Source organism: Sorex fumeus, unplaced genomic scaffold (genome assembly GCF_029834395.1).
Source record: "Sorex fumeus unplaced genomic scaffold, SorFum_2.1 ptg000131l, whole genome shotgun sequence".
Lineage (NCBI taxonomy): Eukaryota > Metazoa > Chordata > Mammalia > Eulipotyphla > Soricidae > Sorex > Sorex fumeus.
The window spans coordinates 13,019,037-13,046,916 of NW_026606188.1; the positions used below are offsets into that span (position 1 = coordinate 13,019,037).

A 27,880-nucleotide genomic window follows, 5' to 3' on the forward strand; every position below is an offset into this window, starting at 1 on the left:
TTGCCCAGCAAGCCAGTAACATTTATTGGGCATATCACTTGATTTCATCCACAACTGATTGGTATTCTTCCATGCCAACAGGGTGAGAGAGTGTCAGATAGGAGATCTACATCTATATCTTTTCTAACGTGGCTTTGGGCTGAGACAAGAAGGTTTGTGGACCAATTGAGTTGTGGCCCCCCAACCACCAGCTCATACTGAGATCTGAGATGGAGAAGCACGACTATAGGCAGGAGCCTCAGACCAGCTTTGCCCCTGATCAGGAACTCATTGTAAGGCAAGGCTCAGGCTCTTCCAGCTCATCAGCAGCTAGGAGAGACCAGGTAAGACAAAAGCTGCTTCAGAAGGGGCACACGTCACCCCGGAATCCAGTGAATCATCTGCTTTTTTGCTGTTTCAAATGGAAAGAGAGATCTTTCTAGGCATATGATTGTAGTAGAGATTGTATATAAAATTCTTACGAAGGAAGCTATCATTCATATGCTATGCCAAACCGATTCAATAATTTGAAATATTTTCTGTCTCTCATTTTCTTTCCTTTTCTTTCCTTTACTTAGTTCTCAAATTTGAAGGAATGTCATTTTAAATTATTTTTTTATTTTTTAAACTTTTTTATTGAATCACTGTGAGAGAACCTTACAAAGCTGTTCACAAAAAGTTTTCAGTCCTACAGTATTCTAGCACCCATCCATTTTATGTATGTGAAAAAACATTCAGAAATGAAAGTGCAGTTTTGTTTTCTGCTATTTGAAGAGTAGTATTCAGTTTAAAATCTATGAAGGCAGTAATATTTCTGTTTTCAAATTTTCAACTTCTTATCGATGAACACAGTTTAACTTCTTATTTTCAGTTTCTGTAAGGTTGAAATATAATTATATTCTTCCTAATATACATTTCAAATTATTGGATATAGTACTTGATAAAACTTTTGACTGTGTTATAATCATATAGTTCAGTATTAATATTATAATCAAGTATCATATAAATCAAGGTTTAATTTAGCAGACAAAATTTTTCTTATATTAATGGACAATATATAATTTCTATAGAAAATTGTAATAGAATCATATTAAATGTGTTGTTACTAAATATATTTATGGCTTGTCAGTTTGTACCTGGTTGCCTACATCCTCCAAGATCCATGATCAATACGTGTATATTTTAGAGATACACTTAGAGATACATTAAGAAAAAATATTCTTAGTGTTATATTAGGAAAATACTTACTTGTTCTTAGAGATATACTTAAAAAGAAAAATATATTTAATTTCAAATAAGGATGGAAGATGTCAAAAAGGAGTTTTAATAGTTTTCTCCTTTATATTGAAGGAGTTATAATAGAAATATCATTCCTGTTTTCTTACCAAAGTCCACATTTAGTTATGGTGTTTTAAATATTGGTATCTTGTGGGTAATGAAATATCATTCATAAGTATAAGGGTCTTTTCTTATGTTGTAAGTTTTATGTTCACTGTAGCATCAAAAATATTAGAGTATCATTTTGATTAATTAGATTATTAGAGAATTAATTAGATTATTAGAGAATCCACTGGTATTATTTTGCCTGATCTGTCATTTTATATATAATTGTATCTCTGAAGCCTGAGCTAGTGACTTTGATAGCTATTAGCTGAATTCAGGCTTTGATAACACATTTTCTTGGGCAACACTGGGAGTGGTCCCCAAGCAAGGAGTTGTATGTGACCCCAGATTCTAAATAGGTTATTAGCTGTCAATAATATATATTGAATTAAAGTAGCACATACAAAGAGATTATTTTTTTCATTTTTATTTAGTTATTATTAATTATTATTATTATTTTATTTTGTGCCTAAAACTAGCTGTGCTTAGGGCCTATTCCTTCTTCTGTGTTCAGGGGACCATATGCAGTATTGTGGATTTACCTTGAGTCAGCCATATGCAAGACCAGAAAGGCCTTAACCACTCTATTGTCTTCCTGATCCTGCGGTTGTTTTGTATAACAGTGTATTAATAATCCAATCTAATTACACTGTTTGATAAAATTTAAGAAAAAAATTTAAGTAGAAACCAGGTTTTTTTGGAGGTTATAAGGAAGGGGGTGAGAGAAAGTGAGCAATAGAGAGAGGGGAAGAAAGAGAGTTCAGGAAATTCTTGTTAGGTGGTTTATTGTTATTTCTCCCTGTGGAAGGTTAGATTTTTCAATGTTGTAATGTGCTAATGAAAAGAAAATATAAGAGCATCAAGAGGAATTTGACTTACTTAGATAGTTGATGGGCCTTTTCCCCAATACAAGCTGACCACTATGAAGCGAAGACTTATACATTGTTTAATAGTGAATTTTCTATGAATAAGAATAGTTATAAAGCATGTTGATTTAGAAACACTGTTTGAGACCAGGGTTATGTCTCAAGTGGTGTGAGAACCTGAGTGCTGACCCCATATCACATGGCCCTATTGAGCATCATAGGTTATAGCTCTGGGGTCCCTGCACACCACTAGTCATCAACATCGCATCACCAGACCCAAATCACCATGCTGAGTATCGTGGAGTGGCTCTGTCACTCTGCCAGCACACTGAGTCCTATATAACAGTTGTTCTAGTGTATAGACTCATCATAAATTCAAGATTACTTTCCCCCTGGCTTGTCATTTGATTATTCGGTTTTACCATTTTTGGATGTATCAGTTAATACTAAATATGTGATATATGATTTGTCCCCCCCTGACTTATTATTTGATTATTCAGTTTTACTTTTTTCAGATGTATAGTTTAATACTATATATGTGATATATAATTTGTACTAATTGCCACCAAAGTTTCTAATGTGAGACCTCTATCATCTATCTCAATGAGAGACCTCTATCCATTCATTCCATCCACAGCTCTTTCCCTTCAGTAAACATCATCATTTTCATTAAGTTGGTTATCTTTTCTAACAGTAGAACAGTAATCTATGGAGTGTATATATCATGTCTTATTTATGTTGTCATTTATCAATGGAGATTTAGATTAATTTTTTTTGTTTTGATTGCTGCAAATAATGTTACGAATTAAAGAGAGCACATACTTTTTTTGGATGAGTGTTTTTATGGCTCTTGGATAAGAGCTTGAGAGTGGTGTCACTGGAACATGTGGCATGTAAGTTCCTTGCAAATGCTAAGTTCTGTGAGATATTTATGTATTTTGGGTAGCAATTCACTTTCAGATATATGATGCATATATCTTAAAACTACTAGAATGCTTTTGTTTTTTTTGCTAGGTTCTTTTGATGAGTAACTTTGTAATTTCACATAATTTCACTTGTTTGTTCTTTGTTGAGGGCTGTTTAGTGGTGCTCAGAGAACCCTAATCTCTGAAATGTTTGACCTGGCAGTCTGGGCTTTGCCTTAGCAATATGGTGCTAAGGACTAGCGATGCTGTGGGCTCCTAGGGTCATACTGGGTGTTTCATGGGGCTTCTTGAGTCACATACCAAAGGTACTTGGTGTGACTTATAGTGCTGGGACTTGAATTTGGGGGCCTGATGTTAAACATTCACTTCAGCCCTTTGAACTATTTCCTACTCCCCCCATTTATTTATTCTTTTTTATATTGCTTATAATGGATTTTCATTTCCAAACTCATTTCTTTTATTGCTAGCTATAAAAATCTTTCTCCATGTGTATGTTTAATATATAAATCTAAGAATTCTAATTCTTATATGTTTTAGCATTTTTTTCTTGCCACTTCATTAATTGAAATTTTTTGTTTATTAATATTTTGATTTGGGGATCACCCTGCCTGTGCTTGGGACTTATGTCTGTCTCTGTGCACAGGGATCACTCCTGGTGGTTCAGGAAACCTTCCATGGTACAGGGTGCAAGGCAAGCACTATAACCCCTTGATGATTTCTTTGGCCTCATCTTTTAATATGGGATATTGCATTTCAATTACCATATTCTTTGCTGACATCTTGTCAGTAGTTAATGTTTATCCTTAAAATATGAAAAGAAGACCTATATCACATGCAATAATTAATATGAAATTAGATTCCACAAAGCAAGAAAACGTAAGTGAAGGCCCAGCTATAGCATTCTAGGTGAATAAAAAGCCAGAAGGATAAGCAGTGGCTTTGCTCCTGCTAAGCTATGAATACTATATTAAAGTTCCTTTGATTGCCTTAGTTTGTCTCTGGGACTGAAGCTATACTTATAACTCAGTTTTGGGACAAGGTATGACTGTAGGTAGAGACGGATTCTAGAATCTCTAATGTAAAAATGTAATTATAGATGTTATTCTTTATATATATATTATTCTTAAGGAAGAGAATTTATGAAATAATGCAATTGTGGCCAACTTTCTTGATTAACTGATTTTATATACAGTGCCTCTTTTTTTTTTAACATCTAGGGTAATTCAGGACTAACTGTAACTATGTAGTTTTTCTTCAAAGGCTGTTACTAGTTTGCTGTGACTATCATTACAGGTAACCAGAAACTTGGTGTCTTAAATAATAGGAATTATTCTGTCACTCTTTTGGAGCTCAGAGGTCCAAACATTATGGTACTACCACTTTGCATTTTGCTGGCAACTCTGAAGGAACTCTCAACATGTCACTATTGACAATCTGCAGATCTCATTTGGATATCATTAATTATGAAATGAAATTTAGCAATTCATTTATAAAATAAAATGTATGGAAAAAGTCCTTTTCTAAGTAATCTGATCTTTGTGCAAATTCAACCCCTATAACTTGTGTATGTTTTCTCTTTCTCGGAAGGTTTTCAGAACTTGGAGCATTGATTATGAGATTCAGCATCTATTCAGCTAGTTCTTTTGTTTTTCAAAAACTATTGTAGGGCTGAATATATTATGCAGCAGGTAAAGCACTTGCCTGTTGTATGCCAAGAAGGGTTTGATCCCTGGCACTCCATATGGTCCCTTGAGCCCAGAGCCAGTGGTGATCACTGGGCACCAAGCTAGGAGTGAGAAGTAGGCTCTGAACCCATCAGGGTGTGCTCTCTCTCCCATTTTGTTTTTGATGACTTACTTTATGAGCCCCAAGAATATTAAATTTTTTAAAGTAAAATTTAACTCAGCTTTGAAATAAAATTTGACTGTTAATCACTATGCCAGTCTAGAATAGTTTTGCCAGCCCTTTATATCGTATTTTCCAAATCTTTTTCAGGCCCCACTTAAAGTTTCATTTCATTTCATCATCCTGTTAATCGTCGATTGCCTCGAGCAGGCCCCAGTAACGTCTCTTTCATCCTAGCCCTGAGATTATATTCAGGGCTCTTTAGGAGAATGAGACCCATCATTGTTACTGGTATTTGGCATATTTGGTAGGCCACGGGGAGTTTGCCAGACTCTGCCCTGTGGGCAGGCTACATTCGACAGCCTGCAAGTTTGTCCAAAGTAGGAATGAGATAATAAGATGTCGCGCGGCCGCGAATGCGGCCGCACGGTTCCGGGATCTGGATTTTATAGTCTCTGAGTCTTGGCCGCTGATGGGATTACACGGCGCCAGGGGGCCAGGTGGTGGGTGTGACCCCCGCCTACTGGAATTTGGAGGATCTGGGTGGAAGATGCTCGACTCCAATTCGAGTAGGCTTGGAGGTCTCGGCCCCGGAACCCGCGTGGCTTTGTCCCTCTGCCAGTACCTTCAGGTGTGCGGGGAGTGGTCTCAGCATGGTGGTGGCTGGTCCTGGAGGTCTCCAGCTGCCGTAGCCCTGGCCGGGGCGGGGAGGAAAGCTCAACCCGCTCCCCTCCAAGGGACTCCGGGAAGGAACACCGAGGCGCGGGGGCAGAGACTGCACTGCTCTCGTCCGGGATCTGGATTTTATAGTCTCTGAGTCTTGGCCGCTGATGGGATTACACGGCGCCAGGGGGCCAGGTGGTGGGTGTGACCCCCGCCTACTGGAATTTGGAGGATCTGGGTGGAAGATGCTCGACTCCAATTCGAGTAGGCTTGGAGGTCTCGGCCCCGGAACCCGCGTGGCTTTGTCCCTCTGCCAGTACCTTCAGGTGTGCGGAGAGTGGTCTCAGCATGGTGGTGGCTGGTCCTGGAGGTCTCCGGCTGCCGTAGCCCTGGCCGGGGCGGGGAGGAAAGCTCAACTCGCTCCCCTCCAAGGGACTCCGGGAAGGAACACCGAGGCGCGGGGTCAGAGACTTAAAGTAGGCATCTTTAATTTTTCTTACTAAACTTAACTAATTACTGCTGAGATATTATAGAGTACATTCTCAGAGCCTAATGTAGGGGTGACACTTGATTCTTGTACTCTAGTCCTTGATTTGACAATGAATCAGAATTGGACCATAAATATATTAGAGTTTCTGTTAAACATATTTATTTTTAAAATTATTTTCATTTATCATCTTTTTTGATTGAGGTTTTGTGATTTATAATGTTGTTATTGATGACTTCTCATGTCCATAATTTCAACCCCATAACCATCACCAATGTACTCTATCTCCTTGTGTTCAATACTTCAGTGTCTCTCCTTTACAACCCCCACCTGGCCCACCCACCCAATTGTATAGATCAGTTCTCTCTTTGTTGCCTTTTTTCCTTTGTTGCTACTTTGTTGTGTATCTTTAAGTCCACATAGGAAAGAGGTTATTTTGTACTATCCCTTCCGATTGACTTAAAAGGCTATCTTCAAGCTCGATTCATATTGTGGCAAATTGCATGATTTTCTTTCTTAAAGATGTGTATTAGTCCATTATACCACAAGTTCTTGATCAATTCATCTGTACTTGGAAATTTGGGTTGTTTTCATGTCTTACTATTTTACTAAGTACTGAGATGAAGATAATACTTTTCAAAGTAATGATTTTCTGTGAAACAGTTTATGGTATCTCTCAACTCTGAAATGTTACATTTTTTAAAAACAATTTTTTCTAGTTTTTTAATAAACTAAATTATTATCAAATTGAAAGTAGAATGCCTTTGCATATTAAATGTATACATATGTGTGTAGCATATTAGTGACAGTTTACTAGTGAATTGATTGCCAGAAAATTAGCTAACGCCGTTTTCTTAGTGATCCCTTCACTATTCCAGCTGCCTTCTCTCCTCCACTCATGAAGCAGGCTTCCAACTATTTAGCAGTCTTGCTGGCTCTTGTGTTTACTGTCCATGGGTGTCAATCTGATACTTTATACTCCAGTTATGTTATTTTATACTCCACAAAGGAGTGCAGTCCTTCTATATCTACCCCTCTCTTTCTGACTCATTTCACTTAGCATGATACTCTCCATGTCTATCCACTTATAAGCAAATTTCATGACTTCCTCTCTCCTAACAGCTGCATAGTATTCCATTGTGTAGATGTACCAAAGTTTCTTTAACCAGTCATATGTTCTAGGGCACTTGGGTTGTTTCCAGATTTTGGCTATTGTGAACAGTGTTACAATGAACATATAGGTACAGATGTCATTTCTACTGACTGTATCACGATGATTCAATTAAAAATAAAAAGAAAATTAGCTAAGGTCATTCCAATCCACATTAAATCTGCATGGCATACCTATGTCACAGAACTATGATTAGTCCTCATAGGTAATATTCTACTTCCTCCCAAGTTAGAGATAGAGAAGGAAATTGATGCAGGGAAAATCAGTCAATTCCAGAGCCCTGCAGATTAAAAGTAGTGGAGCCAGAATTTCAACTCTTTTCATCTGTTTATAGACTCTGTCCTCTTATGTAGCTTGTATTACGTAGTTTGTGTAATATAAGTGATAAAATACAACAGGAATTATAAAACTAGGGCAAATATATCAAAACTGTTTGGTTGCTAATTTTTTGTGTAATCTACAAGATTAATAAAATAAAAATTAATTTTGCTAATATAATTGGTAGAAAATATAAAAATAATATTTTGTGACCAAAAATCATGTGAAATTCAGATTTCTGTTTCCAGTAACAAATTATTATCAACACACAGGCATACTTATTTACTGATTTTTAAGCTGAATTAGTAGAGCTGAGTCACGGTAGCAGAGACCATATGCTTTTCAAGCCAAAAATATTGACTGGCCATTTACAGAGAAAATGTGCCAGACAATGCAATACTGATGGTAATTTGTTACTTTAATATTTGTGTTGCTCTTACAAGAAAGAGTGATAACTTTTTTTTTTGTAATGTAGTTCAGGTTTTGTATATGTAGTTTTATGACTGTATCTGGTGGTCCTAAGGTCTACTCCAAGCTCACTGCTAACTGATCATTCCCATTGATGCTAGAGATTAGGTAGTGCCAAGGATTGAACATGGGCATTTACATGTCAAGCAGGCATTTTCCTGACCAGTTAGTATACTTTCTTTATTTTAATATAAAAGTATGCTTAGGAGCCAGAGAGATAGTATAGTGGTTATGGCACTTGTCTTGCATATGCCAGCCTGAACAGTTCCCCAGCACTAAATGTGGTCTCCTGACTCCTGTTACAGTGATTTCTGAGTACAGAGCCAGAGCAACGCCTAAGAACAGCCTGATGTGGCCTCATGCTCCCCAAAAATGTATTAAATAAACTTTTTTAATATTATTGCCACATGACACATTTGTCAGCAACTGAATGATTGGCCACAAATATTTAGGAAAAAATCTTATTGATTACTATGTATGAAGGCACATTGCCAATAATTTGTACAGATTTACAGAGTAGTATATTAACTTTATAATTTAGAACTCAAAAGTATACAGAAATTTATGTTTGTGAAAATTTTATGCAGTAAACTATTCCTTATTTTTATGACTCAGATTTATTTATTAATATTTAAGAATTAGATTTTTTTCGCTGGTATATTTCTCTATCCATAGTATGAGAAAGTGAAAATATTAATTAAGTCTCAACTATAAAACTTGCTTTAATTATTTGGAAAATGTAGTAGCTATACATTTGTATTTCATCAGAATTTAGTTAGGTACTCTCAAATATCCATTCGACACTGATTTCTCATGTAAGTTTCTCATGTAAGTTTCCCTCAAATGTCTATTAAGAGAATTAATTCCATGTTACATTTTTTGTGAAATATTCCATTGATCCATTGAATGACTTTAATGAAATGTCATAGTTACTTTTGAAAGCAGCAGAAGTAGCTATGGAATTGTAGTTTTTCTCATGCAGACTAGTCAGATAATCTAAATCTATGTATTTGTGTGTATGTATGTGTGTTGTGCTATACCTTGTAGTGCTCAGGAATTATTCCTGGCTCTGTGTTCAGGGATTACTCCTGAAGGTCATAGGAAACCATGTGTAAGTGGCAGGGATGGGACCTGTGTTGTCCATATGCCAGACAAGTGTCTTAACCTCTGTGTCATCTCTCTTGACACACCAAAAAAGCATTTTTCTTAATGTAGGAGTACTGCTATTTATTCAGCCACTGATTAGCTGATTGAATTGGGCATGAAATCCACCTTACTATTTTTTTCATAGTTTTATTTATGTATTAATTTTTCTTATATTTATTTATTGAATCAATGTGGGAAAAGTTACTAAGCTTTTAGGTTTAAGTCTCGGTCATACAATGATCAAACACCTCTCCCTTCACCAGTACTCATTTTTCACCACCAAGAAACCCCATTATACCCCCTCCCAACCCTCCCATCTGTGAGGCAGATGATTTCCACTTAACTCTTCTCTACATTGATTACATTCATTGTTTCGACAAAAGATGCACCATTATTGTTTAGAATTCCCCCCCCCCCCACGTGACTACAATAGCGGCCTCCCCATTTTGGATTTCTGCAAAGAGCCATATAATTATGAGATAGGTTTCTGTGTGTCTGGTGTTATGGCTGTGCCAGAGAGCCGCTCGTGGGGTGGGGGGGACTCCTGACATTGGTAGGGCGTGAAGGATGAGCTGGTACCGCCGCCCTCCCCATGAGACTGCAGTTGCCCTGTCACCTCCAGCTCATACCTGGCTTTCCAACAAGCTCTGAGGCGGTGGCCACCTTGCTGCCAGGGCTGAAAAAGGCGGCAAAAGCATTTTTCTTAAACATTTTAGATAAAAGTAAGGTCAAAATAGTAGTATTAAGTTGATCTGATTTCTGTTTTGTTTTTTCATATCTTTTCAATCTGCTCGTGAAAGTAATGTATTCTTACTATTTTCTTACATTTTAAAATTTTTAAGTAGTACTGCTTTTTGTTATAGTAAAATGAATTTTTTTTTTTTTTTGGAATCACACCTAGCATTGGCCAGCACTTACTACTTTCTACTCAGGCATCACACCTGGCAAATTCAGGCAAGGCAAGTGTCATAATTGCTATTCTATCACTTGAGTTAAAAATGAAGGGAATTTAAAGATAAGCTTTTGAATTAGAATTATTTCCAGTGAATTTGAATATATTTCCTATATTTAATAGTTTTATTTAAATATTATTTTATTTGATATTAAATAATTACAGAAGAATTTTAACCAAATTTTTCTTTTCTTTTTTTAATTTTTTTAATTTTTATTAGTGAGACACCATGAGGTACAGTTGTAGACTTACAAATTTTTGTGCTTAGGTTTCAATTATACAATGATCAAATACCCATCCCTCCACCAGTGTCCATTTCCCACCACCAAGGCTCCCAGTATCCCTCTAACCCCATCCCCCACATCCCACCCTGCCTCTTTGCCAGGGCACCCTTTTGTTCTCTTTCTCCTTTTGGGTGTTGTGGTTTGCAAAAGAGGCATTGAGTGGCAATCATGTTTTATCTATAGTCTACTTTTAGCATGCTTCTCCCATCCTGGGAGGATCCTCACAATACCCTTTATTTCGTGCTCCCTTCTCTATCTGAGCTACCTTTTCCCCTAGCATATGTGACTGGCCTCCAACCATGGACTAAACCTCCTGGTACTTATCTCCGCTATTCTTGGGTGTTAGTCGCCTATTTTGTTACTTTATGTTCCCCAGATGAATGCAACCTTTCTATATCTATCCCTCTATTTCTGACTCATTTCACTTAGCATGATGCTTTCCATGTAGTACCACATGTATGTAAATTTCATGACTTCATCTTTTCTAACAGCTACATAGTACTCCATTGTGTAGATGCACCAAATTTCTTTAACCAGTCATCTGTTCTCGGGCACTCAGGTTTTTTTCAGATTCTAACTATTGTAAAGATTGCTGCAATGAACAAACAAGTGCAGATGTCACTTCGACTATACTTTTTTGCCTCTCTGGGATATATTCACAGGAGTGGTATTGCTGGGCCAAATGGGAGCTCAATTTTTAATTTTTTTGAGAATCATCCGTACTGTTTTCCAAAAAGGCTGAACCAGTTGGCATTCCTACCAGCAGTGAAGGAGGATCCCTTTCTCACCACATCCATGCCAGCACCGGTTTCTTTTGTTCTTGAGGATATGGGCCAGTCTCTGTGGTGTGAAATGATATCACATTGTGGTTTTGATCTGAATCTCCCTGATGATTAATGATGTGGAGCATTTTCTCATGTTCCTTTTAGCCATTTGGATTTCTTCTTTGAGAAAGTTTCTATTCATTTCATCGCCCCATTTTTTGATGGGGTTGGATGTTTTCTTCTTGTGGAGTTCAACCAGCACTTTGTATATCCTTGATATCAACCCCTTGTCGGATGTGTATTTGGCGAATATCATATCCCATTCTATAGACTGCCTTTGTATTTTGGTCACTGTTTCTTTTGAGGTACAGAAGCTTCTTAGTTTAAGATAGTCCCTTTTGTCTATCTCTGTTTTCACTTGCTTCGCCAGTGACGTGACATCTTTGAAGACACTGTTTGCTTCAATGTCATGGAGGGTTTTGTCAACTCTGTCTTCAGTGTACCTTATGGATTCTGGTCTGATGGTGAGGTTTTTATTCCACTTTGATCTTACTTTTGTACATGGTGTTAGGCAGAAATCTGAGCCCACTTTTTTGCATGGAACCATCCAGTTTGCCAGCACAATTTGTTAGAGAGGCTTTCCTTGCTCCACCTCACTTTTCTTGCCCCCTTATCAAAGATTAGATTATCATATGCTTGGGGTGAGGTGTCAGTATATTCGACCCTGTTTCATTAGTCTGCAGCTCTGCCTTTGTTCCAGTACCATGCTGTTTTAATTATTAGTCCTTTGTAGTAGATTTTGAAATTAGATAGGTTGATTCCTTTCATTTTCTTTTTTCCCAGAATTGCTTTAGCTATTCTTGGGGGCTTATTGTTCCATATAAATTTCAGGAGTGTTTGCTCCATTTCTTTGAAGAATGTCATGGGTATGTTAATAGGGATCGTGTTGAATTTGTACAGTGCTTTGGGAAGTATTGCCATTTTGACAATGTTAATTCTCCCGATCCATGAACAGAGGATAATTTTCCATTTCCTCGTGTCCTCTTTTATTTCTGGAAGAAGTGTTTTGTAGTTTCCTTTGTACAGGTCCTTTACTTCTTTAGTTAAACTGATTCCTAGGTACTTTATTTTCTTCATGTCACTTTCTTTTCTTTCACTATTTGTGTATAGGAAAGCCATGGATTTTGGGGTATTAATTTTATAGCCTGCAAATTTACTATATAAGTCTATTGTTTCTAAGAGTTTCTTGGTAGAGGTTATAGGGTTCTCTAAATTTTGTATCATATCATCTGCGAATAGTGAGAGCTTGATTTCTTCCTTTCCTACCTGGATGCCCTTAATATCTATTTCTTGCCTAATCATTATTGCAAGTACTTCCCGTACTATATTGAACAGCAGTGGAGACAGTGGACATCCTTGTCTCCCCCCTGATCTTAGGGGGAAGGCTCTCAGTTTTTCCCCATTGAGGATGATGCTTGCTGTAGGCTTGTGGTAGATGGCTTTAACTATATTGAGGAAAATCCCCTCTATCCCCATGTTGGCGAGGGTTTTCATCATAAATGGGTTCTGGATCTAGTCAAATGCTTTCTCTGCGTCTATTGGTATGATCATGTGATTTTTATCTTTTCCTTTTTTCATATGATGGATTATGTTGATTGATTTCCAAGTGTTAAACTATCCTTGCATCCCCGGGATGAATCCCACTTGGTCATGGTGTATGATCTTTTGGATGAGTACTTTTGTGTCCGAGCTCGCAAAGCAGTGCAGAGATGCGATCAAGGAAGACCTCAAAGAGAGAAGAGCAGAAGTACTGGTAGATGCGGCAGAAGCCGGGAAAAGTATTCGTAACGCCCACCTGTCCTTCGCCAACTACAAGACTAAGATGACTGCCCTCCGACGTCCTGATGGATCCATCACATCCTCCAGAATGGCAATGGAGAAGATTATCCATGACTTCTACTCAAATCTCTTCGATAACCATGTCCACTTGCCGACATACCAAATTCCACAGGATGGATATGTCGTTCCCAACATTCTCCCTTCCAAAATCCGACACGCCATTTCGTCAGTAAAGAAACAAACAGCACCCGGCCCAGACAAGGTCAGACCTGAACACCTCAAGAACCTGCCGTCAGTACTCATCGATACACTGGCTCGGCTCTTCACTCGCTACCTGTCTGAATGCAAGGTTCCGTCCCAGTGGAAAACCAGCAGGACTGTACTACTGTTCAAGAAGGGAGACATCCATGTCATTGGCAACTATCGCCCGATCTGCCTATTGTCTGTCATCTACAAGTTGTTCACTCGAGTCATCCTAAATAGGATTGGCAGAACACTAGATGAAGGACAACCATGCGAGCAAGCCGGGTTCCTCAAAGGATTCAGCACCATCGACCATATCCACACGATAATCAAGCTCATTGAGGTTTCTCGGGAGTTCAAGATGCCGCTCTGTTTAACGTTCATTGATTTGATTCTGTTGAGACGGAAGCGGTCATTGAAACCCTAGCCAATCAGGGCATTCAAGCCCAATACATCAGGATCCTCTGTGAGCTGTATTGCGGATTCACTACCAGGATCTCACCATTCTACAAAGAAGTGATCGTTGATGTCAAGAGAGGGGTGCGGCAGGGTGATACCATTTCACCGAAACTCTTCAGTGCCACCCTCGAGAACATCATGCGAGGACTTATTCTGGAATGGGAAGGAATGGGAGTGAAGATAGATGGTCGGCAACTACACCACCTCCGCTTTGCTGATGACATTGTTTTAATAACACCAAACATCAGCCAAGCGGCACAAATGCTGGCCGACTTTGACTGTGAGTGTGGAAAGGTAGGACTACAGCTGAATCTTACGAAGACAAATTTTATTAGAAACAGCCTCGTTCCTGACGCCACATTTGCTCTCAATGGAACGACCACCTCCGAATGCAACAGCTATGCGTACCTAGGTCGAGAGGTCAACTTGACAAATGACCTGGCACCTGAGCTGCGCAGGAGGAAGAGAGCAGCTTGGAATGTCTTCAAGAACTTCGAAGAAATAGCTAAGAGGACGAAGAACCTCTGGCTCCGGCTCCGGGCACATCTCTTTGATTCCACTGTTCTTCCTGCATTAACATATGCCTCAGAGACCTGGGCCCTACGCAAACAAGATGAGAACGCTATTCAGGTCTCCCAAAGAAGAATAGAAAGAGCTATGCTTGGAATATCACGTTTCACTCAAATGAGAGAGAGAATGTGGAGTTCTGACATCCGTCGACGATCAAGAATCAGGGATGCTGTCTCATTTGCCAAGGTGTCGAAAATCAGATGGGCTGGTCACGTAATGAGATTTAAAGACGACCGCTGGACTATAGCTGTTACGGACTGGATTCCACGGGATGTCAAAAGATCGCGTGGCTGCCCACCTACCAGATGGTCAGACTTCTTCGTGAAGATCATGAACGATTGGTTTGAGGCCCTGTTCCCGGAGCGAACAGATGCCATTGGGCTATACTAGCACGCGACAGGGACAAATGGAGACGTTACTGGCTCCGGCTTGAGCAAATCGACGACTAACGGGAAGTTAAGTGATTAAGTGATAAGTGACTTTTATTCTATTTACTAGAATTTTATTGAGAATCTTTGCATCCGTGTTAATCAGGGATATCTTCCTGTAGTTTTCTTTTTTTGTCGTGTCTTTGTTTCCTTTTTTATCTAATTTTTCAATGTTTTGATTATTTGCTCTATTGTTTTGTGAAGAATTAATTGGCTGATGAATGTTTTGAAAAATTTTATTTCATTTACTCTGTAAAAGTTTTTAAATCGTTAAAAGTAATTGTAGTATGAAAACTGAATTAATTTATCCTGATGGGTCTTCGTGTATGTTCTTTGTATTATATTTTTTAATTTAAGTTAATGGGCTTACAGACTTTTTAAAAAATTTTTATTCGTGAAACACCATGAGGTACAGTTGTAGATTTACAAATTTTTTGCTTGGGTTTCAGATATACAATGCTCAAGTACCCATCCAGCCACCTGTGCCCATTTTCCACCACCTCGGGTCCCAGTATCCCTTCCACCCTACATCCCCCTATCCCACTCTGTCTCTGTGGCAGGGCATTCCTTTTTTTGTTCTCTCTCTCTCCTTTTGGGTGTTGTGGTTTGCAAAAGAGGCATTGAGTGGCAATCATGTTTGGTCTATAAGAACTTACAGACTTTTTGTAAGTAAACAGGAGAGAGGGATAGAAGAAAATCCTCTGTATAATTTATATAATAATTGAACTAAATTATAAATATGAAGTCTAAATGATAAAGTTAAACTATTTTCTTTTGATACAGAGTTTATTGCTTTATGTAATAGATCTGGAATTACTTTCATAATAGATCTGGAACTTTCAGTGAACATTTACAAAATGTTAATTCAGTGAAAGACTTTGTAGACAAGTTCATGTTACTTTTCTAAAATAATCATTAGAATTTATCTTACTTCTTATAATATTGTTAATTTTTGTCAGAGTAGTAAGAAGCCATAATGCACTAGTTTTAATTAAAACCAGTCATGGAATTTTTTTTAATTTTGGAAGTAAAAATGACTTTGCATCTAAAAAAAGAAGTATTACTATGCTTAAATGCAAATTTTGGCATATTATATTTATATTAGGAATTTAATCAGGCTAGAAGGAAGAAAGAATTATTGAACAGCTACTTTATTTAATGTTATCCAGAGAGAGAAAGAGGAAATTCAAACTGAGCATGGAAAAATATTTTTCTGTTTCTTTTTTTTTTTTTCAGATAATTGCTAAATAAGGTAGGAGAAGAAAGGTAGGATGCTGGTATATGGGTATAGAGAGCTAAATAGTATCTCATACGATGATAGTAATAAAAATACTGAAGACTTTTATGGAAGAGACAAACAAAGAGTTAGTAGAAAGCAGCGGTTTTTAGGAGGGAAAGGAATTCCTACAGAAATGAGGTATGTAAGGACTTCATTGAAAAAGAGCAAACTGGACAGGACAGCTTTGTTCAGAAGAAAATTCCTCAGCTATCGTGGAGGAATTTCATTCTTCAGTGGAAACTGAGGAAGGATCAGAAAGTTAAGCCTGATCACTCTTTTTTCCTTTTTGGAGTGGTGAGGTTATAACTATGGAAAGGGCTTCAATGATGTGCTGGTAATAAGAAGGGTATGCAAAAATGTAAAATAGAGATGATATTGATTTTTATGTTTCCTATCTGAAAAGTTTACTTTTACTGTACTTAGAATGAAGGATTATATCACTTGTGAAATATTTTTAATTTTAGAGTTCTGCATGGAAAAAGAAGTAGATTTTAGTTTAAGTGCTGTAACAATGTTGAAATGGGTCACGGTGGATGATACTGGTCAGATAGAAAGCATCCTAATTGTCTGCAGTTGTTATGTAATTCTTTCTGTTGATTTGTTTTATTTTACCAAATGAGGAACAAAGAAATAAAGTGATAATGCAGCAGGTGGGGAGATCTGCCTTGCAAATACTTCTCTGTTTAACTTTTCTTTGTTTCCTTCTATAAGCTTAACAAAGTTCTAGATTCTGAAACTATATTGCTCATTTTCTGATTTTTCATTTGCTTGATAGCAGTGACATCTCTGCTGAAATCCCATATCATTTCATACATATTGTCATTGTTTTTTATGAGATCCTAAAGATTTTTTTTCAGTTTCCATTATATTTCAATTTCCTTCAAAAGGACTATTTTTTCTTTTTTTTTATTAGTGAAACACCATGAGATACAGTTGTAGATTTACAATTTTTTGTGCTTGGGTTTCGATTATACAATGATCAAATACCCATCCCTCCACCAGTGCCCATTTTCCACCACCATGGATAATATCCCTCCCACCCCCATCCCCCCATCTCCCCCTGCCTCTGTGGCAGGGCAATCCCTTGTGTTCTCTCTCTCCTCAAAAGGACTATTTTTTATGTCCCAACTTCAGTTATTGCTTTTAAAAGCCCAAGGTTCAATATTTTATTCTCCAATTCACAATTTTTCATTGAAAACCTGAGTATCAGAACTCATGTGACCTATTTGGGTATTTCTAAGACAGATCAAAGAGAACATAATAATGAACTCAGAACTCCAAAATGGCCTCTTTTTGGAATTTCTGATATAAAGAATAGTACTAATAACACTGGGTTGGAGCATTAGCACAGCAGATAGGCCTTGCACACGATCAACAATGGCTAACTCTGTTTGGATTCCTCCGCACTTCTTGGAGAGCCCGGCAAGCTACTGAGAGTATCTCACCTTCACAGCAAAGCCTGGCAAGCTACCTGTGATGCATTCAGTATGCCAAAGGCAGTAACAACAAGTCTCACAATGGAGACATTACTGGGCCCACTCAAGCAAAATCAATGAACAATGGGAGGACAGTGCTGCAGTGCGACTAATACTATTATCCAAATCAACACATACAATATATAATCTTTTGAGGGCTGGAGTGATAGCACAGAGGGTAAGGCGTTTGCTTTGCACGCAGCTAACATGGCTGACCTGAGTTCAATTCCTCTGCCCCTCTCGGAGAGCCTGGCAAGCTACCGAGAGTATCTCGCCCTCACTGCAAAGCCTGGCAAGCTACCTGTGACGGATTCGATATGCAAAACATGCAAAACACAGTAACAAGTCTCACAATGTTACTGGGCCCGCTTGAGCAAAAATTGATGAACAACAGGAGGACAGTGCTACAGGACATGACTGCATAAAGCTTTAACAATTATGTAATTATAGCAGCAGGGGAGGTAGTACAGGAACTTGCTTTGCAAGTGGCCAACCAAATTCAGTCCCTAGAACCCCTTATTTTCCCCTGAGGGTTAGCAGAGAGAGGGCAGAGTAACTGATGTTTCTGTGAGAAAGATGGAAGTGGCAAATGTATTAAATGGTAAAGAGATTACTTTTTTTTCAGTCAAAGTCATTTGTTAAAGAGAGTAATGAGTTTGAGAGTTTCTGACTGAAGTTGATTAAGTGTCTTGATGAACAGAAATGAAGAATCTCTCTTGTTAATAATTCATTTACTCACATTCTAATGTATTTTTTGTTTTCTTAATGTATTACTTAATGTATTCTTAAACTAAAATTTTCTGCTTTAAGAAGATAAATTTATTTCGGTGGTTTCATGTATGTTGCCTGTTTTCAGAAGTGCAATCTCTTATTATTTTTGTTACTTTACTTGTAGTATTTTTTCATAAATGCACAGTTATTTACTAAGCCCTGTCTATCAGATGTGAAATTTTTTATATAGTCAAGTATTCTTAAGGAAATTGGTTGATATACTTCTTACACTACTGGATACTTTATAAAACAATACTTTTAGCCAGTTTGCTTGTACGTTTGTGAAGAACATCATGGGATATAAACTATTTAGATATTAAATAAAAAGGGAGCTGATTAGAGTATCATGCATGAATCTTGTTTATCTGGAATAATCATCTTATTTAAGAGATAAAGTCAAGAAAAATGACATACTTTATAGTCTAGATTTCTCCAAACTTAAATTTATTATAGACATCCTTAGAATTGCTATTTTAAGATAAAATCTTAATAATCATTCATGCATTCTCTTTGGACATTGGATATATGATTGCATTATTTCAGAATATGAAAATGCCTGACTTAGCAAAGAGACATTCTTTTTGTATGTAATCTTAATATGCAATCAGCAAAGAGATATTTGTTAAACTAGATCATTGACTGAAAATTGATACTCCAATGATTCTGATTAGTCAGAAACCAGGTGGTAATATTAACCATGTAAAAAACAAAATTTGAGGACCAGAGAGATATGTCAGTGAGCTGAGCACATACTTTGTACACAAGAGGCCCAGGTTCTATCCCCAGCACCCTAAGCCCCTGCCCCAGCACCATCAGGAGTGACCCCTGAGCAATAATCCAGAAGTAACAACTGAACAACACTGGGTATGGCCTACAACAAACCAAATAAAGTAAAAGAAGAAGAAGCTCTTTTAATACTTAAACTCTCAATCATGTTGGACTAGACAGAAAGAATCCTTCATTCTCCCCAAGCAAATCAACATCTGCAAAAGACTAGGTGATTTCTTTGTAATAAACGAATATCCTGGAGCCATAGCACAGCAGTAGGGCATTTGCCTTGCACACAGCCAACATGGCCGACCCAAGTTCGATTCCTCCACCCCTCTCAGAGAACCCGGAAAGCTACCAAGAGTATCTCACCTGCACAGCAAAGCCTGGCAAGCTACTGTGACGTATTCGATATGCCAAACACAGTTACAAGTTACTGGGCCCACTCGAGCAAATCGATGAACAATGGGAGCACAGTGACAGTGACCTTCATTAAAAAACGTGTTCCTATGTGTCACATTTCCTTTATATTATGGAATCATCAAAGTAATATTTTCAGAATATTTTTTGAGTTCATAAGTTATTCTTGTTATTTCTGATAAAAATGTTTTAAAAATTTCATGACTACTTTGTATTTAAATTTCCAACAATATATTAGACATGCCATGTGGAATTTGAATATACATATTGTTATCTTTTTCTTGATTCTTACTGCTTCCCAATTTGAAATAAGTATCTGACTATCCCTGAAACGCCTAGTAATCACTTTCACTGTTCCTTTCAGTAATGTTATTAGGTTGGTTTTATTTACATAAGTCTGAGAAATAACATTTGGTTAGAGTTTAAGTGACCTATTTTAAATAAAAATGTATTCCGGTGGCACCTTTTATTATAGCTCATCTTTTCTACTGGGTCAGATTCTGAGGAAAATAGCTATGACTGTTCTCATGATAGCTGTAAAATTTCTGTTGGAATTTCATCAATCATCAGTTAATTGAAATGATTAGACAACTGGGTTATAGTTATAGAATTTGTCAAATTCATATTGTTATATTTTAATGTTAACTGATATGAGCTGTTTATTGACATGGAGATGTGTAATATACATTTTTTTGCACAAATAGATACTCTTTATCTCTCCTAACATGAAAAAACTTAATGCTTTCTTAGAGTCTTGTTTTGTGAAAGACAAACGTGCTTTGTGTTTAAAGGTATTAATTTGTAACCTATCAGGACACTAACAAAGGAAGAGCTGGTGACTTTGGTCAGTCAGTCTAAAATCTCAGTTTTTGCTTTTGTAGCTTTGTCTTTGCTTTATTTAGCAAGGAATGGAGGTGCTCTGAGAGCATGTTTCAAAAGTTTGTGAGGTTTAGTGAAAAGTTATTTTAAACTTAATAGCTCTTTCCTTTAAATAATTTAAGTATTGTCTCTTAAAGTCTTCCTTCCCTCCTTCCTTCCTTCCCTTCCTTCCCTTCCCTCCCTCCCTCCCTCCCTTCACATCCAACTGTGTACAGGGCTTACTCCTGACTACTCAGGGAACCATGTGTGAGTGGTGGAATTAAAGTGGTAAGCCACATGCAAAACAAATACTTTAATCTCTATTATATTTTAGGCCCTGAAACTTTTTTTGGGGGGAAGGGGTATGGGGCTAAGCCAGTTTGGGGATTAGCACTGTAGCACTGTCCTCCCATTGTTCATCGATTTGCTCAAGCAGGCCCAATAATGTCTCCATTGTGAGACTTCTTATTACTGCGTTTGGCATATTGAACACGTCATGGGTAGCTTGCCAGGCTTTGACATGCAGGCGAGATACTCTCAGTAGCTTGCTGGGCTCTCCGAGTGGGGCAGAGGAATCAACCTGGCTCTGACAGACTTGTCGCACGCAAGGCAAAGGCCCTACCGCTGTGCTACTACTATCTTCTTTTTATTTTTTTAATTGCATAAATGCCTAGAATTGCATAGATGCTGAGAAATGGAATTAATAAATGATATGTAACTCATATTTTAGTTTCTGGAGTACCATCCCTACTAATTTTTTTTTATGATTATACCGTTTTACACTCACAATGAAAATGTCTGTGATCCCTTTCTGCATATCTTTTCCAACACTTGTTTCTTGTCTTAGGCATAGTGGTCAGTCAGTCTTATAGATTTGAGACCTTATAGGTGTGAGATCTCTCTTTTTGATTTGCATATCTCTAATAATAAGTGATGATATGTATCTTTACATGTGTGTAATGGCCTTCTGCATGGCTTCTTGGAGAAGAATCTATACAAATCAGCATTTTTAAAATTTGGATTTAATTTTTTTTGTTTTTTATTAGTTCTTTTTAATGTACTTTTTCTTTTTTTGCTTTTCTTACCATTAGAATTGAGTTCCTAAACATTATTCAAAGGATGATTTTAAGGAGTGTAATGCTCATGTTTGATTTTTTGTATTCTATTGTTCCAGATATTACCCTCAGACATTAAATCTATTTTGAACTCATCTGGGGTATGATTTTGGTCTAATTTCATTGTTTTACAATTTACTGACAAGTTTTACAAAAAGCATTTATTAAATAAGTACTCTTGCTTCACTGTAGGTATTTGAATCCCTTAATTTAAATTAGCTACCCAAGTATGTATAGTTTTATTTTTGAGTTCTCAAGTGTTCCATTGATCTGTGTATCTCTTTTTATTTAAATACTAGGCTATTTTAATTACTTGTAGTATAGTTTAAAGTTGGGTAGAATGAGGCCTTCATTTTAGTTCTTCTTGGGCTTGTTTGGCATTGTAAAATTTTAAATGCTATTTCTGTCTCTGAATATTAGTAATATATACAAATATAATGTTTTGAGATAAATTGTCTATTGTATTTCATTGATTTTTTAATTATAGTCTTCCATGTAGGGCCTGAGAAATAGCATAGTGGGTGGGGCATTTGCCTTGCACACAGCTGACCCAGGTTTGATTCCTCCGCCCCTCCCAGAGAGCCCAGCAAGCTACCTAGAGTATTCCATCCACAAGGCAAAACCTGGCAAGCTACCCCCGATGTATTTGATATGCTAAAAGCAGTAACAACAAGTCTTACAATCGAGACGTTACTGGTGCCCGCTCAAGCAAATCAATGGACAACCTGGTGACAGTGCTACAGTGCTACAGTCTTCCATGTAGTTTTCAGTTCTGTTCTCATAATCTCAGATAGGAACCGTGCTTTGATACCTTAAGAATGTTTACCCTGAAGATACGACTAGCTCATAGTGAGTTACCTGCTATTTTCTTCTCAAGATTTCATTGTTAAGCAGGTGACATTAGTAGTTTCTTCTCATCATTTCATCTCTAACAGCAGTTGCATGATCAATCAGGGCTGCTACTACTAACATCACTGCCACTTACAAAACACAAGACCATGGGGAGCAATCACTAAAGGAATAGATAATGGACAAAGTGTAAAGGATGTGAAAAACTTTAGGCAGCATAGAACTTTTTGATACATATATTTTAATATATTTCTTCACGAATCTAATTACAGAAAAACTTCTTTGTATAGTACCCCTATATTTCATTTTTTATGGTCTAGGTCTATATAATTTTGAGTTTTTTTCCTTCACTCGTTTTATTTTTAAAGACTTCTGAAGTTGAAGGTTTATTATTTAGTGTGTTGACCAAACCTAGCAGTACTCAGAGCCTACTCCTAACTCTGTGCTTGGGGGTTTCTTCTGTGCTCAAATCCAGGTCTTCTGCATGCATAGTATTTGCTCACTTCATTGAGCCAATTCTGTGGCCCTAAAAAAAAATTCTTGTTTTATATAGATAAGGTACTGTTATTTTGCTAAGAAAGTAAACGTGAGCTGTAGCTAGGATAAGAATATTGAATGCATACATTTCTATGATGATGGATATCTATTTTAAGGGTTATTTATAAGCTATGTATTAAATATGTGCATATATTAAAATGTATATAAAATATTTTTAGTAATGTAATACCCTCTGAAGAAGGTTCATATTATTTTTTTCCATTTATAGGTGACCAGACTGAAGTTTAGGTAGTGTAAAAAGGTTAGCCATGTAAATGGGGATTGTGACTAAAAAAGAAATTGAGATTCTATGTCCAATTTAAAGGCTATTCTTGAGTATTTAAAGTTACTGATATGTGTTCTTAGTAGAATAATAAAGACTATTCAAAGTTTAACTATTATAGAGTAAAATGTGGACATAGGCAAAAGTAAAAATTTGTCTTAACAGGCAAAAGTTGATTTTCAGTGCTTATCAAGAAGCATACAGATAACAACAGTTCAACAGAATTATCTGCAGAAATAAACCCTAGGTATTAGAATGCAAAAATTGTTATTTTTGTTTTGCTGTAATTTTACTGCCAAGTAAAATTAAGCATCACCACTTAAAGATGGCATCTTGAAATACACTTTTTGTCAATAGAGCCTGTGTTCTTTTGTCTTCTGATCATTAACAGTCAGAATATAGTCACAAATGGAATATTTAATAAGTTTTAATCCCTCACAGATTCTTTCTCATCATTTTTCTCACCACTTAGTTCACATATCCTTCTTTCTGTCATTTTCTATTCTTTTGCCTCATTCTTTTTTAAAAAATTTCTTTATTTTTGATTTTTGGGTCACACCCAGGGTTGCTCAGGGGTTACTCCTGGCTCTGCTCTCAGGAATTACTTGTGGCAGTGCATGGGGGACCATATGGGACACAAGAGATTGAACCTAGACTGGCCACATGCAAGGCAAATGCCCTACCCACTGTATTATCACTCTGGCCCCTTGTCTCATCCTTTTACATGGTAAAATGTATAGATATTTTAAGGTAAAGTTTTCTTTAACACATTGAATCTTCTGCTATAATTTCTGTTAATTCAATCACGTTCAAGTATGCATATGGCAATGTGTAAACATTCGCATCAGCATATTAATTATGGTATATAATACAAGGCATCTTATAACATTATGCCTTATGAATTACTTTCCTTATGGTCATTTTGCCGCTGTCTTCAGCCCCCAACATTCTCCTTTCTATTTATTTATTTATTTATTTTAATTGAATCACCGAGACATAGACCATTACAAAGCTGTTCATGATTGGGTTTAAGTCATACAATGTTCCAAACACTCATCCTTCCACCATTGTACTCTTCCCACTACCAATGTTCCCTGTTTCCCTCCCATCACCCCCACCCCCCCACCCTACCACCACCTACCACTATGGCAGGTACCTTTCTTATCCTCTCTTTCTCTCCCTTTGTGCATTTTATCCCTGTATGTTCAGCCTTGTTGGTCCAAGATTATGTCCTTCTGATCTTTCGAGATTTATTTATGGGTCTCTGGAGCAAGTCTGATAAATGCGCTTCATTCGCATAGACAGAGATGATTGGTGATCCTACATACTTAATTTCTGGCAGTTTTATTTCTCGAAAAACTTGACCCTGAATTTTTGGAATCCGGCCAGGGCAAAATGGCGATTTGAGAGTGTCAGGAAGGCTGAAGGCTGCTGATACCCTCGCCCCCATGTTCAGGAAGACCTGCTGGTGCTGCTGCATCCTTTGGGCCACAGTGGAAGCAGCGACCATGGCCTTAGTGGAACCAGGACTGAGGGCAGGGCCAGTACCATTCTCTGTGTGGGCCACAGCCGCCAGTTTAGCAGAACCTGCCCTGGGGCCGCACATGCCCCCTCCCCCCCTCCCATCCTCATTCTCCAGACTTGTCACTCAGGGAACTTTTTCTCCATAAGATGCTGCGGGAAGCACTGGTGGTATAGGCTGGTCAGGGGAAGAAATGGTGGCGGGGACATCCTGACCACACTGAGCTTCCTGACCCGGCCTCCCATAGTGGACCCCTGTGCCTCCACAAACTGGGCAGTAGTGTCAAGTTGAAGAGCCCTGTTCATTCATATTGAACCTTTGCTGCTACAGTGGCCTGCTGCGGGTGCTGCCACTACTTTCACGAGTCCCACTGTGGTCAGCACTCTGCAATGGCGCCGGTGCATTTCCATTTAAAGCCAGTCTTTTAGAGAGAAAATACTTAAGGGGCACTTACAGTCCTTCACGGAGAAATTTTATGACCCCAACAGCCCTGCTCACCAGCAGTTGCAGAGAATAGTTCATCCTCTTTCCTTACCAGTTGTGGTTATCCTTCCTTTTTTTTTTTTTTCAATTGAATCACTGGGAGATTTAGTTACAAAGGTTTTCATGTTTAAGTTTCAGTCATTCAAAAACCTATCCTTCCACCAATGCACATTTTCCACCACCAATGTCCTCAGTATCAATATCCTTTCCTTTCCTTCCCCTTTCATATGAATCTTTTTGGGAAAAGAAACTTGAAAAAACAATACTTTTGAAAACTTTTTTGCTACTTTAGTGAATTTCATTTTTTAAAATTAATATTTAAATACTAAATTAAATATTTCATATATTTTTCTCTTTATTTTCTTCTTTTATATTGTACATATCTTCTAAGGACAGTGATTTATGAAATCTTTTTTAGAAGTGATTCCTTCTAACTTGTCTTCTCTTAAGATTTTTCTTACATTTTTCTAAATTTTCCTCCAAAAATTGTTTTTTCTTATCATAAGTTTTAATTGTTCTCTTTTTCCATGCCCCTCTACCCCTATCAAGATAATTTTTGTAGAACTAGAAAATCAAAATACTGGAACCTTTATATATGTAATTATATGTTGTCTCTAATGTCAGTAAGTTTATTTTTTATTTGGTAGAGACTGACTGAATGAGCAATGAATAGGTAACTAAATGTCTTGCATGGCTATGGATATACAGGATAGTCTACTATTATTGATATTTTTTTCTTAATTTCTTCAGGAAAGAAAGGAGAGGCTCTCCAGATTTGAGTCTATTCGTCACTCAATTGCTGGACTAATTAGATCTCCAAAATCTTCGCTTTCCCCTTCAACAGTAAGTAAAATTAAGTGTTTACTGAAATAGTCATTGTTAAGCTCTCTCCTATATTGCAATGAATATCATGTGAAAAAATGGAAAATGTATTTAATTTTTTACATGTGTATTACACACAAGTAATAAGTATGTACATATAAAAAGCCCATGTAATATTGATACAGAAGGATATTTTCTACACATGCCATACTTATTGTGCATATAAGTAACGATTTGTATCCTCAGAATAGCATATCCAATTATTTTTGGTGGTAAACATGCAATAATAAGGATATTTATAGCATATTTCTTATTAAAGTTCATTTATGTTCATATTTTTAGAACAAAAATGTTCTAAGTATTGCAAAATTGGAACTAATGAATTTTGGGGTTTTGTGTTTTGTTTTGTTGGGGTGGGGAGGTGGAGTGTACACGCACCTATACAGTACATTGGCTCTGCACTCAGAAATTATTCCTGGCAGACCCGAGGTACCATGTAGAATACTGGGGATCAAACATGAGGCAGCTGCATGAAAGGCAAGTGCCCTTCCCACTGTAATATCTCTCCAGTCCCTGAATAATTAACCATTGAAATATGAGCTTGGCATATCACAGTTGTAAACAGACTGTATTAGTTATCCCTTTAACAGTAACAATGGTACAGGAGGCAATAAAAAGGTTACCTCAGTTATGTAGTAAAATTGTGTTTTCTCATTTTATTACTTTCAATTTTAGAAGTGTGTTGCAATAACAATTTATAAAAATATTGAGTATGGTCAAAAAAGTTCAGAATAAATTAGTTACATATGTTTCCCCCCAAGTTTTCAAGATTTTACATGAAATATTTTTATTTTATTTATGTAATTTTATTTTTTATTTACATCAAATATCTTATTTTTTTTCTTATTTTTTAATTTGCTTTTTATTAAGGCATCAGTTTCCAGTATTTTATAGTTGCATAGTTTGATGTCAGACTCTCCATCAGTGATTTCAGCTCTTTCCCTCATTATCCCACAGTCTTTTCCCCTTGTCTCATCCTCAATTTCAGGCTTCTTTTTACTGTATTTTGGAATTTATTTCCATTGGTGGTTGTCTAATCTATTTTTAATTCTACATATGAGTGAAGTTTTCAAAATTATTTTTTACTTTATTAATCACTTTATTTAGCATAACATCCTATAGTTCTTCCAAGTTGCAGCAAACATCATAATTTTATTTTTTATCATAGCTGAATAGTACTCCACTGGATTTATAGGTAATAGTTACTTCTTTTTCCTTTTAATTTATGTTTATTAAAACATCGGGATTTACAAAGTTACTCATAATACAGTTGTTTCAGGCATGCAGTGTTCCTGCATCCATCCATTCCTCAGTGTGTCAGTCCCTCCACTATTGTGCATAGTTTCCCACCCTCCAGTCTGCTCCCTTAGCAGTCAGACAGCAAATTTCATTCATATTGGTTGAACCAAGAAAACTTAGAGGATGGTGAATGGAATTATCAGAAAATAAATTCGTGAAAGTCAATTGATTGCTGTATGATTTTTAACCGATATAAAGAAATTAAAACCATTTAATGCAATATAATATGATGCCTATTCTCATTTACCTGAATAGGTTTTTTAATTTGGGATCTATAATATATTGCATTAAATTTTATTTTACACTTGGATTCATTATGGTAATAATCATGTCTTCCCTGTCACTGTCACTGTCCTCCCTTTGTTCATTGATTTGCTCCAGCGGGCCCAGTAATGTCTCCACTGTAACAATTGTTACTGTGGTTGGCATATCAAATACATCATGGGTAGCTTGCCAGACTTTGCCGAGGGCAAGATACTCTCAGTAGCTTGCCGGGCTCTCCAAGAGGGGCAGAGGAATTGAACTTGGGTCGGCCATGTTGGCTGCTT

General features: G+C 37.1%; 1 protein-coding gene across 1 annotated transcript in view; it reads left to right on the forward strand.

The window, feature by feature from the left end:
- FER (FER tyrosine kinase) overlaps window positions 1-27,880 on the forward strand; it is a 444,812-nt gene that overhangs the window by 192,008 nt on the left and 224,924 nt on the right. Inside the window, exon 11 of the mRNA XM_056139057.1 lies at window positions 25,902-25,994. Within this exon, the coding sequence (XP_055995032.1) occupies window positions 25,902-25,994 (93 nt within the window). The remainder of the gene's footprint in view (window positions 1-25,901; window positions 25,995-27,880) is intronic.